Source organism: Leptidea sinapis, chromosome 22, assembly GCF_905404315.1.
Source record: "Leptidea sinapis chromosome 22, ilLepSina1.1, whole genome shotgun sequence".
Classification (NCBI taxonomy): Eukaryota; Metazoa; Arthropoda; class Insecta; order Lepidoptera; family Pieridae; genus Leptidea; species Leptidea sinapis.
The window spans coordinates 2,472,917-2,486,867 of NC_066286.1; the positions used below are offsets into that span (position 1 = coordinate 2,472,917).

The window sequence follows — 13,951 nt, forward strand, 5'->3', positions numbered from 1 at the left end:
ATGAGATTCTATACATATAGAAAAATCACGTCGTATAAAAACAAATTCTATACATTGCCGCATTGACTCCAGTTGTTTAAAATATTCTTTTTTTTTTTATGAAAAAAGTGACGAGACTAGCATGACGTTCACCTGATGAAAATTGATACGCCATTACAATGAAGTGCCACACAGGATTCTTGAAAAACGCTAAAATTCTGAGCGGCACTACAATTGCGCTCGTCACCTTGAGACATAAGATGTTAAGTCTCATTTGCCCAGTAATTTCACTAGTTATGGCGCCCTTCAGACCGAAACACAGTAATGTTTACACATTACTGCTTTACGGCAGAAATAGGCGCCGTTATGCTGCCCATAACCTAGCCGGCATCCTGTGCAAAGCAGCCTCCCACTGGTGAAGCCTCACGCATTCTTAGTCAATGAGCAGCATGTAGAGCACTTAATCAGTTCCGGTTTGATTCGGACAGTGACCAAGGAGAAATGTTGTATTTACGTTATCTTAAGGCACACTTTTGCCGTTCCGCTATCAGATTGTGTATGATTTGTCCTTAAATGTGTTTAGAACGTCATTGAGTAAAATACGTACATTAAAGGCCTTTAATCGCTCCGGGTCATGATGCTGTGGATCAACTCGATCATCGCTGTCATCATCAGAGACTCCACCGTCGTCATCATCTTTCGTTCGATCTGATGATGAGGTCTCATCATGAGTTGAAGCAGGCTCCAAAGGAGTTGCTGCCCCGACATGTATTGGGCTCTGAAATTGATAATGAAAGAAACGATAATACATTGGAAATATAATTGCAAAATATGTAAAATATCATGATCATCATTTCAGACGGAAGACGTCTACTGGGCAAAGGTCTCCCCTCAAAGATCTCCATGACGATCGGTCCTGCGCTGCCCTCATCCAAATTTTTCCGGCGATCTTGACCAGATCATAAGTCCATCTTGTGGGGGCCTACCAACACTGCGTCTTCTGGTAGGTGGTGATTAGGCACTGTTAACTTTGTTGTTTGCAGTGAGCTAACGTATCTCAAGTGGTTGAAGAGAGGAACACATTAAAGAACCACATTCAGAGAGGATGTGTACCGGGGTTTCATCTACACTATTACAAAATCTACATGTACTGCTATAAAAAAACATATTGTTTCATTTTAAATAATGAAACAAAATATAAAAAAAGAAAAGCAAAAAAATCAAATCCCTTGAAACATCGCGAAAGAAACTTTGTTTCACAAGATGGTAGTCTAGGAAGGAAATCTTTTTAGGAACCCCAATCCCTGAGTCTATTTTACATCAAAATTAGCCTATTCTAATTGTAAAAAAATCGTTGCTCAACCTTAAAACTCACCGAGTGTCCAGTGGCGAGTGGGGTTGGAGGCTTCGGTGGTTTGCTGCCCAAGCCCAGAGCACTGTGGTATGACGCCCAGAGATCAGCCATACTGCTGTCCGCTCCAGTCTCAGATATATCTCCGTTACGACCTAAAGACATCACACTGTACTTAGTAAAACCTTATATAGTTAATCTTTTTTATGGAATTATAATAAATTTATATTTATAAAAATGGGGGCCGAGCAGAATGTTCAGCTGATGGTAATTGATATGCCCTGCCCATTACAATGCAGTGCCGCTCAATATTATTGAAAAATTCAAATATTCTGAGCGGCACTATAACTGCGCACGTTACCTTGAGACAGAATATGTCAAGTCTCATGTGCCCAGTAATTTCACTAGCTACGGCGCCCTTCAGACCGAAACACAGTAATGCTTACATATTACCGCTTCATGGCAGAAATAGGCGCCGTTGTGGTACCCATAATCTAGCCGACATCCTGTGCAAATTCCATCCACATCATGTTGACTTCTGGCATTTTACAACTACGAAGATCGTAGTTTTGTTCAAGCCTCTCACAGCCACTTTGTGAAATCAATTACCGCCTGCAGTTTTTCCGAACCAATACGACTAACGGCGGTTCCCAATATACTATCTACAGATAGAGATAAATTACTGCCTTCTACTATCAGTAATTAGCTGTCAATAATCTGAAGCTGTCCCAATATACCCGATAAGTCATTATTATCACCTTATATTGGGAAGCGTGAATTGCAATTTCCATACAAACTTCTATCGCTGGTAAGCTATACGTCGTCCCATTGACAGACAGCGTGTACGGATAAGGTTAATACCGATAAAGGATACCGTCGATAAATTTATTGGGACAGAAAAGTCAACGATAGTTACGATTACATTTTACATTTTACATATTATTATATTGTAATTGAAATGATTTGTAAATCGATGTAAATATAAATCTAAATATAAAAGAGTGGCAATGAATTTCTTGCTACTTCTTCTCATTAGCTCAACCCTTTACGAAGTAGCGGTAGATTCAATAAGAAATATATTTTATTAGTTTTGACATTCATAAGTGTCATTTCCGTGACCTACGTGAATAAACTGATTTTGATTTGATTTGATTTATCTCAAGTAAGAGAAAGACTGAATATGGGGAACGGCCGTTAGGGACCCTCAAGCAAAGAGCATACTCCCTCTAAAGGCCGGCAACGCATCTTTTGACCCCTGGTTTCCGGATATCCATGGGCGTTTGCCTCATCTCTCATATAAAAAAAAATAACAATAAGAGTGCCAGGGTCACCAGGTAAACGTAGCCCTGGAAACACCGCGCAGGGAAACTCATTCGATAGTTTGGTTGTACGTTGAAGAAAATGCGATACAACAGCACTGTGGATCCTCACATCCAGATAATAAGGATTTATACTTTAATAACACGGTGTGAGCCAATTACAATATTAAAGTTATTAATTACAAATTAAAAGCTAAACATATTACACAAATAATAGTTAATAAATACAAAGTTTACTGTAATTAACTAACTACTAATAAACATCCAAACACCGTTCATCCATTCCTCTCGCAAAAACGCAAGTTCTCTGTTAAAATCGTCTACAATCCATCCTAAAATACATCAAAAGCAGGGTTGGCTTCGAGCGTTGAGAGCAGAGAGACCTCGGTAATGCGGTATATATTGTAAAATCTGGAAAACCGAGCTAGGTTCTGCGTTTTGTTGTATGACTCATGTGATATTTTCGGTTTTCAAGGAACTTTCTTCCACGTAACCAAGCTGTGGAACGAGCTTCCTGCGGTGTTTCAAGGACGAAACGACATGGGTACCTTTAAGAAAAGCGCATACACCTTTCTAAAAGGCCGGCAACGCTCCTATGATTCCCCTGGTGTTGCAAGAGCACTTAACATACCCGTATGCTCATTTGTCTTCCTTTTCCATAAAAAAATCTGACAGTAGAGAAACACATACTTCTTTTTGTGAAGCACAAACCGAAATGCAAGAGAAATATTGTTAGACGCTTAATGAATTAGCAGAAAGCGTTGGAAAAGTGATTTTAGAGATGAATCGGGTTAAAAAATATTAAAATGATGTGTTGTAATTAATACGTATTTTGAAAAGCTGCACTTAATTACATCCGTATCATTAATAAGTAAGGTATTTTATGATTAAAATAATAATTAAGAGAGATTTTTTTAGTAAATTAGTGAATTTTTTAAGTTTTTATACTACTAAAATCTCGGAGAAAAGGTCACAAATATCTTACAATATAAACTACAAAAAAAAATTAGTCAAATAATAAAAAAAATATATATTATATAATATATATTATATCAAAAATCTCCCACGTACTGTAAAATTAAAATGATTGACTAAATAGAGTGATTTCAATGAACACTTAAATAATCACATACTATTTATGACAATAATTAACAGTTTTTCATTGTATTTCGAACATTAAAATAAAAGTTTCACTGGAGGATTCTTCAGTGTTTTATCCAACAATTTAAGTTCAAACAACCCAAAAAATAGTATCAACTAGGTATCGTGTACACAATGAAAAATTAAAAGTTTGTTCCATAGTTTGATTGTGTAATATATCCTTCACAAATCACACCTCTTTGTATGAAGTTTGCCATTTATTTGACTTTGTTATACTTATACTTTTCGTAGAATACAGCCGTTAATATTGAATGGCGAATATTTTAATTACAGTATTGGTAGCGGACAGTTTCGCATGATTAATTAGGTTTTTTGTGCACGGGCATTTACAAGGCTAGCATAAATTAATGATGGAGTGGCTACACTAAGGGCAATGCATCTGCCTTACTTAAATGTCAAACCAGGCCGTGCCTATAAATAATTTGAGGCTAGCGACGCTAACTGCACCCGACGAGCCAGCCCTATGGCTTCACCGCTGTTTAAAAATAGACGACGGTTTCGTAATGTCCGTTAAACAACTATTTAATTCTTGCAAATGACAGCCAATGATCGTTGGAACTATAGAAGATGTATTTCCAATGACTAAGGAAGATGACAGTGGTATTTTCTTTGATTAAAGCGAGCGTTACACATTTAAATAAAATAAACATAAAATATAAGGTATGTATGTAAAAAATACAGTTACAATTACACGCGTTTTAGTCTTTTAAAAAGTATTTTAATTAAAGATGACAATTTAAAAAATTAACATGTACTTTATAATATCATCTTTACATATAAAAATTTTGTGTCACATTCTTTGCCCGCAATGAACTCGTAAACAACTGAACGGATTCTAATCAAGTGTTGCACTGTGTGCTGTTTGATCCAACTTGAATGATAGGATAGTTTTTATTTTATACGTGACCATTCATGTTATTTATTTTAAATTGTATTATATATGAATAATTCTATGAGATAAATTTATGACGCACAGTATGACAGTTCTACTGTGACATTATTTAATTACAATAATGCAAAATAATTATTGTAATCAACAAAAAAGATTTTACAGCCTAGCGAAACTCTCTAAGAAAAACGTGCGGTCATTGATAGATTGACGGATGACGACAATATTATATCTTGTAAAAAACGGAGATGGCTGAAATCTACTACGTTCTTAGCAACTGTCCGCTTTCAAACTAAGCAGGATTATACTACGTCGCCAATCACCATACTGTAATTAATACTATTTCAAACTTATATCAAATGACTTCACGTTTCATACTACACTAAATTTCACCTCTTATTACGTAGTATTTACATCCTCTTTGTAATTTTAAATTTTGATATGAATTTTTGTAATGAAATGCTATAATAAAGAATGAAACTAGATAATCTTAGGATAAAGCACAAACAAACTATATTATGGGTAAATGAGCACGCAGGAATGGAAGAAAAGCATATATCTAACCAGCTTGCTGAGGTGTGGATACTTCCCCATATACCAACTAACCATTACCAGGCTACCGTCCGTAAAATCCGTCATCAGTAATCATGTAAAGTAAGACTATGTATCAAGATGGACAGGAGACAACTGCGAACGCTAACAGGTTTCTTCTCTGGGTTTTTGCAAGCTAAATGGACACCTAGACCAAAATATCTGAGTGAATCCAGCCTGTGCGGATTTTACTGAGAGGTCACTAACACCATAATAAGCAAATCCTGATTAATTATATAGGAGTATGATTTAAAGTTCTGGTACTTTAAAATCAGGCTACCCTACTTGAACGCTCTGAAGTTCCTGCGACCTTTAAATAAATAGGACTCCCGACTAAAAAACTAACCGCTAGCTTTAAATTGGAATAAATACCTTCGAGAAAAGCCAACAAAAGGGCTTGCTTTGGGAACATAAAAGGGGCACATCAGATACAATACTCGTAAAAGGAAAAAAAAATAAGTTGAGCATTGGCTCAAGAGAGAAGAGAGAAGTATAAATCGATTAGTTTCTTAACGCTAAACAAAGAAACGTGTTAAGAGACATCGGAAATGTTTTTATTAAAGATCCCAAATACCAATCCGGGATGTTACTATAAGTTAATAAACAAACATACCTATACTAAAATGTGCCGACCAGAGTATGAGACGCATAATTTCACTTGCGGAGATCAAAATCCCTGGTCCCTGGCGGAGGGGTGGCATGCCCAGACAGACCCTGCGTATTGCGTTCATCGCGCGGAAAAAAATGGCGTCCTACGCGAGTCTTTACATATCGCGCATGGGTAGTTAATAACACGCGCTGGGGCAATATCCACGCGGGTTATATTTATATATAATATGTATAAAAGAATGGATCTAGACAATGGTTACATCTAGTAAAATATAGCGGAATTCCATATCATAATCATCAGTCGGAAGACGTCCACTGCTGAACAAAGGCTTCTGCCAAAGATCCACACGAGTGTCGGTCCTACACCGCCCTTATACAACGTATTCCGTTAATGTTAACCAGATCGTCGGTCCATCTTGTCGGGGGGCCTACGAACACTACGTCTTCCGGTACTTGGTCGCCATTCAAGGACTTAGGCCCTGTTTCGAATTAATTATAATAACAGGATTCAATGATAACAATATGTGTGCAAGTATTAAAAATTATCGCCATAAAATTTACCTTGAGTTTGATTCTGGCAATTCCATGCTAGCAACATCATTTTCAACTTCTCAGCGTCTTTCGCGAAGCCATGACCTGCACCAGATCATACTCTCAATCATTTTCTTTTAATTTTGCCAATTTTATACGATTTTGTAAATGAGCCAATAGTTGCCAGTATTTCAGAGGTAAAGTTATACCTCGTAAAATACAAGATTGATTTGATGCAAGTGGCTGATTTCGAATGCCATGTGGCCATAGTAATAACAACAGATATATCGTGAGTGAAGTTGTAACAGTGCGGTAGTAAGAAATGGCTATTTTACCATCAACATTGCAAGAAACTTATTGGTAAAAACATATTTTCTTTGAATTGAAAACTTATTTAGGCGCACTTTTTAGGCACTTTCTAATCAATCTCTCGTTGTGTTGTGCTGATTTTCTCGTAATAATATAAAAAAACATAAAAGGGCTCTATGTATCTATATATATTGATATATATATATATCTATGTATCTATGTATGTTGGCGGTTTCGTTCGATTTTAGTTAGTCATCGAGCATTGTGTTTTTTTAATGACAATAACGGACAAAACGAGCAGGACGTTCAGATGATCATATATATATATACCCATAATCTAGCCGGCATCCTGTGCGAAGGTGCCTCCCACTGGTACTTTATACAGACTATATTTACACAGTTCAGCTCTTTTGGAGCGTGTGTGTACTACTCTTTGGTGATTTTACCAAGGTCTATCTTGAAACATAACAAATTGTAAATGTTGATCGTGTTTGATACCAAACAAAGCACTTTCTATTTTTTACAGAGCTATATGTGTACTGTTTAATATAAATTTGTAATAAATACCGATTCTTAATAGAGACCGGCAACATGTAGGGCACTTAATATAGTTATTTCTCGGAGTGCAGATATGAAATAATAAAAAAAATTAAAATATTAATAAATTAATATAAAGAATAAAAAATTTAAATTATCAAAATATAACCTTGCTTATTTCATATAATTTAATATTTCACTTCTGTACAGACCTAATTTAGATTAATAAACAGCCGATTGATTCTTTTTTTTTTTCAGAAAGCGATGCCCTTTTGTCGTATCCAATGACGTCATGGTACTTTTGCCGAATATGGCTTAATGCATTGTTAGAACTTCACTGACAATTCCTGAAGATTATTACAAACGCACACATCTAAAAGTTTAAAATAAACGCAGGCTATAACGCTTTGCCGTAAACGGGTCGGTGTGGTAAGACCCTTAGCTTGAGACTTTAATATTGTAATTGCTGGTAAACTTACCAGTAAAGTTGTCATCATCGTTCAAATCACCCATCGGCTCCGGTGTCATGTTATCCTGGTAACAAAAATAAAATTTATCAAATATATTTTTTTACTAATTTGTTACGACTTTGGCTAACAAGTCCATTTAACATGGAATTAAAAATATATTGTGTCATATTATCTTACTGCAAAAATAAATTTAAATTGTAGACATTAACAATTTACAAAAAGTGTTACAAATTATTAATGGGTCCTAAAAATTAGAGTTCTTGTATAATTCTTTGAAGATATGGCGGTGGTATACTCGTGTCTGCCCTGTCTATTTTACTTCACAAAATTAATGTTTCGAAGGAAGCTGCGAATTTGAGTACTTTTTAAAATTTAAGCTCAATTTTCCATAAAAAAAAATTAATAATTTATTCAACATTTGATTATATAAAATTAAAAATTATATTGTTATTGAAGTAGTGAACGGAACGCGCATATGCTCGGTTTGATGTTATGTTGAAGCGGGATTATAAATGAATAAATGACATTTGATTTCAGGCGTAATTACGTTACGAAAAATGACTTTGTCGTACGACACCAATCCAAACCACTTCGTCCGACATCCTCAGGCCGTTGAATCCGAAAGTGGAAGCGAGATCGTAATATCGGTAATACCACTCGCACATCATAAAATAGTATATGCGCTTGAAGATTATTGTTACATAACGCGATTTCATTTCTTTGCAACAAATTTTTTTAGTAAAGCTCAGGTTATGTAAAGTTTTCTAAATTAAATATTCATTCTTTAAAATTATCCTATGATCCCAATACAAAATATTAAGTTTTTTTAATTATTTTTTAATCTCAAAAAAGCATGAACAAGTACATGACTAACTAGTCAAGATGCTAAACGACAAAAGGGTTGTATTCCCTGTATTAGGCTAGTCAACAAGTTAAAAAAAGTGTTAATTCCTGAAAAAGCTTCTAACTTCATGGTTCATAGAATGTTCACATAATAATATATGTATAAATTTTTAGCTTAGTGGAACCCCCCTCTTATTCATATTCTTAACAAGATCATGTATATTATTTTGTTTATAATATAAAGTTAACAAAAAAATGAAAAAAAAATTATAAAAATATTAAATTAAAAAAAAAATCAGTAATTTTTTATTGGAAAATTCCACCTCTTTTGTTTATAGCAATTGCATTTTTTTATGTTTCAATATATTCTTCTAGGCGTATAGAATGAGCCATCGCCCATACTTTTACGAACTTTTACAAAAATTAACACGGTTTTGAACTTGGTGACTAGCCTAGTTAACATACGACGATATATATTCAGGCCAGTAGCATCGAATGCGTTTTAAATAGTTAGCGAAACAGCCGGCGGTTCCGGCCATCGAACGACAGCTCGATATGTGGACAAAGTCGATTCTGCTTAATTAGAGGCATATAGTTCGATGTAATGTATATATTGTAAAAGTCCTTAATATGTCTGTATGTGAAAAAAGCGCATTATGCACAATTTGGTTTTTTATGATAATTTACTTAACAAAAATATATGTATATTTTGTACTTTTAAAAAAATTAATAAACAATTCCATATAACTCCCCTGTGATTCCTCTTGTGTTGCAAGAGAATGTGGGTGGCGGTCACATAACAGCAGGTGACCCGTGCAGTCATTTGTCCTCCTTTTCCATAAAACTTAAAGACTGCCCGCATAAACAAAATAAACATCTCTAAATGCAAATTATACCTTAGCACCTAAACATAAGGTTCTATTGACAAAGATCAAAGATCTAAGCCTACGTCGTGTTTGACAGCTGCTGTGTTTCCAGGTCAAGGATGATCCAAGTATTCATCATCATCATCAGCAAGACAAAGGACTCCCAAAAGATCCTTACGACGATCGAACAACACAGTAGACTTCTAATACCTATTGTACAGCAACGCAAACAATTCACTCAACCGACTGAGGCGACCGAACCGACTGGCTTTTTAAGATATTATTAAAATAATAAATCTTCTACACCCCACGCTATTTTTTACACTATTTTCAATTTAAATTTATTATCTATTTTTAGTTGAATTTTTTATAAAGCGTGCTATTTAGTTTTTTTTTAACTATTATTATTTAACAATTCTTTTGTATAATGAATGTTTTAATGTTATCTATATAAGTAATTGTATGGGTATATACAACGTCGTTTGGACATTTTTTGAAGACCTTTTAATATAATTTGTTGAATTATTCGTTATTTTGCAGAAATCTATAATTATTCAAAGCCTTCTTGAGTGTAAATTCCGCTATGATTTGCCTTCAATCAATTCGACACGTGTATCGCCTCTATTCGAGGCATCCTCAGGAGGTGTCTACTCGCCAAATGCCAGGCTCACAACATTTGAATGACCTTTTAATAGGCGATTGGGAATCTAGTAATTGTTTATGAGTAGTCACGATACGAGTACGTCAATGAGTAGTAGCGATTATTTACGATATGTTGCGATTACTACCTTAATACGAACCCTAGTATCTGTGTGTTAATAAAAGTGGACACAGCGAGATATTGGAGTGGTGAACGTAGCAAAATGGTGTGATCCGTAACAGTACCGTTGCCGCTACGGAATGGGACCGGTTCCGCAGCTGCATTTCTTATATTTTTATCTGCGCTGGCAACAGGATTTAGAGGTGTGTACGGCTAGCATAAAAGATCTAGTAATATATTTATGTTTATTTATTTAATAGGATAGGCTTAAAAAATTTATCTTATAATATAAATTAAATAAGAATGTATTAAATGGCACTTTTCTAACCAACTCTACATCAATACACTTAGTTATTGTGATCTAATTATCGCTACGTCAATAAATACTTAAGCCATACTAGACAATATTCCACCTCATGACATCCCTTGAAGAATGTCTAAGTCCTGAATTATTTAGAAGTTTCACGAACTTGTTAGAAACCAAGTTTCTTTTTTGTCTTTGTATCTTCTATGTTGCTCGGTGTCTTGTGCCTGGGTATGCCACAGTATTAACTTTAAAATCGTACGTAGTTTTCAAATATGTACGTAAAGGTATTATTTAAACGATTCGAAACTGTGCCATTATATCTATAACTCTATAAACGATGCGACTCAAACCCGCGTTCCTCACTTCAAGCCCCGCAACGTTCATAATTTTTTTTTTTTCAAATTTTATTTGTGTAATTAATCCCAGCAGTGAGGGTTACCACTTTAAAAAATAACAAATTGTCTATGACTCTTTTATTATAATTTATAAAATAGCTATTTTTAAGTGACATTTTTGCTAGCTGTACTAAAATGACATCTATAGCGTGAAGTTATTGCAATGTCATCTTTGCATTTGGTTTGAATGGAACACTACCAGATATGCATAAGTGATAGAGGATCATTTTACTAATTTTCTGTCTTGCCAAGGAACACAAATTGTTTGAAGGTAGGGAAAATTAGTAAAAGGGTTGTCAAATATTACCATGTACTAAATTTACTATTAAACGAAACAAACGACAACTAATCGCTATGACCTAATCCTATAAAATAAAGAGAAATTGTTACAAAAGTGAATCGAAGAATACTAGGAAAAATGGTCATTGAAATTCCAAAAAGGAAAAACATAAAATCCGCTGACGTTCAGCGGTTTTTGGGCTATAGTAACAGAAAACTCGTTTTAATTTTTAGGGTTCCGTAGCGAAATGGCAAAAAACAGAACCCTTATGGATTTTGGATTTGTCTGTCTGTCCATGTATGTCACAGCCACTTTTTTCCAAAACTATAAGAACTTTACTGTTGAAACATGGTGAGTAGATGTATTCTGTGAAACGCATTATAAAATACGTTAAATTATTATTTTTTTTAATTTGGTCATTACTTTGCTGTATTTCCAGAACTAAGGCAGAAATAGAGAAACAGTAGGTACAATCTTTCAAAGTAAGTACTAAATACTCGAATAGATATAAACCTTTAAATCCTTTGACTTTCAGTTGGATTATTATATTATTGGTAAAGTTTGAAATCACAAATCACGTTCCGCGTCGACTTAAACATACAGACATGAGCAACAAGTGGTCAATAACAGCTGAATTACTTTGCAGTAAGTTTCCGAGCAATACGCGTCGCTAAATCTTTATGTTACAGTTCACAATTGCTTGTCATAATTTATTGAATTTAAGTTTGGCAACTTTGCATGGTAATGTTAGCTTACGGTTGGCTTTTATTCTGATTGGCTCAATTGAATTAAGAACATCTTTTCAACTTTTTTATGTTTGTTATGGGATCCTAACCAGGATTGGAGACGCAGTATTCTGTCAACAGTTTGTGATGCGTTGCGTAGAGACGTCGCTTCATTCAATTAAATTTATTTATTAAAAGATAATTAAATTACAAAATAAGAATAATAATACAAGTCTCACTTAACTTAGCTAGTTAATACTCTCCCTGAACTAAGTAATCCTGTGTTGTAGGCGTAAAGAGCAGATATTAAAGCTAAAAACTCACAAATAAGAAAAACTAAATAAAGTAAAAATTAATCTACAGGTAAGTAAGTATATAAGAAAGCAATGTCTTCAATGTAATCACTATTTACAAGTACAATTAAAATATAGATAATGTTTATTTTAACATTATTAGTAATTTTTCTGTATCTTCATGGGACATATTTTAGTGCTTCATGAAAAGCCTTGTTACAATTAATATAATTTAGGGGAAAGATGTTTGCTATTGCGTTTATTTTCATTGTGTCTACTTCCACAGTACAGTAATACAACAGAACTTTATACTAGAGCGCCCTAATCGACACACGCATACATATACACAATTAACACATCCGCTAAACAATCTTGGGGAGATAAATCTATTGAGTGCCACGCCGTACGCCGCTGAGACTGGTCGCTGTCCTGCTTAAATTAGCTGCGCCGTGCCTTCCGCGTCGTCAATCTTATTGTATGTACCAACCCTAGCGCTCCAGACGTAGATATAGATTACAAGGATACCTCTGAGTTACGCTTCTGTTCTATTACATGTATTGTGCTTCTATTGCATTTATGACGGGGAGAATTTTGCATTTTTGACCCGATACACGTAAATTCTTATCATCATCAACTCTGTTTTGCTTTTTTTTTATTTTTTTGTTTTTATTAATGCTAGTGTCTTCAAAAAGTGCTTCACAAGACTTAATCATATAAACCGCAAACATAGGCAACCAAACACGACAACTACCAGCGAAAAAGTGAATTTTTTTTTTTTTTTTAGTTTAAATGTAACAAACGAAGTCAGGGAGAAACGCCTGTCACAACACAGCAAATGTATCTCGAGGACAATTTCAAAAGAGAATTTCGAAGAGCGCATATTTAGATAGAATGCAGCAACGAACGTAAGCGCAGTGCAATTTGAGTTAAAAATTCCGCCACAGCTCGCTTCCTTATTGTAGGCCGTTAAGGAGTTCCAATGATCATCATATTCGACTACGACAATTACTTGACCATAACGACTCAAATATCCAGATAGCATATAAAAGAATCGACCGAGTATCGTTAATTTGCTCTTAAGAATTGAAGAGTTCCATTACTTTGTTATGGATCCCATAGTCAGATCCTAACCAAACTCTCATCAAACTATCCTTGATGTATATTCGTTCCGTTATAAAACGAATCATCGAAATCGGTTAGCTTGATATTGCGTTATTCGTCCAATTGTCTCGCACATACTTAGTGCAAATTTAGGGTTTTTATGGTTTTCTTATGGTTGCCGTTGTTAGAACAGTACGAAATGATGAAATGGGATCACACGGGAAGCATCACCTTTCAAATAAAATAAGAATCATCAAAAACGGTTCACCCAGTTGAAATTTCTGAGATAAAAAACATAAAAAAATACTGTCGAATTGAGTACATCCTCCTATCTTGAAGTCGGTTAACAATAGAAAAGAACAAAATATATAGAAAAACTCAATTTATTCAAGTTTTTAGACCATATTAATAAATTATTATCTTCAGACTGAGGTAATGGTTTAAAGAATTCTGTTAATTTTTTCTTGCTTGGCAGATTTTAAAGTTTCTTCAATTGGTTGAGATAAGGTCTGTTTTACTTTTTTATTAGTCTATTTGACGACGCGTTTACAAAGGATTTTGCGTTGGATATCTATTGGAATCCTTTTTATTAATATGTATGCACCGATGTACCGAATAGATTCGCGAATAAAGAA

At 34.6% G+C, this 13,951-nt stretch overlaps 1 protein-coding gene across 4 annotated transcripts in view; it reads right to left on the minus strand.

Annotated features, from left to right (window-relative positions):
• LOC126970968 (nucleolar protein 4-like) overlaps positions 1 to 13,951 on the minus strand; it is a 197,495-nt gene that overhangs the window by 16,322 nt on the left and 167,222 nt on the right. For 3 of the 4 annotated variants that reach the window (XM_050817121.1, XM_050817120.1, XM_050817123.1), the window contains 4 exons: positions 7,756 to 7,810; positions 6,461 to 6,535; positions 1,355 to 1,485; positions 587 to 757 (listed from right to left, as the gene is read on the minus strand). In XM_050817121.1, coding sequence (XP_050673078.1) covers positions 587 to 757; positions 1,355 to 1,485; positions 6,461 to 6,535; positions 7,756 to 7,810 — 432 coding nt within the window. The remainder of the gene's footprint in view (positions 1 to 586; positions 758 to 1,354; positions 1,486 to 6,460; positions 6,536 to 7,755; positions 7,811 to 13,951) is intronic. The other variant, XM_050817122.1, reaches the window with a different exon arrangement.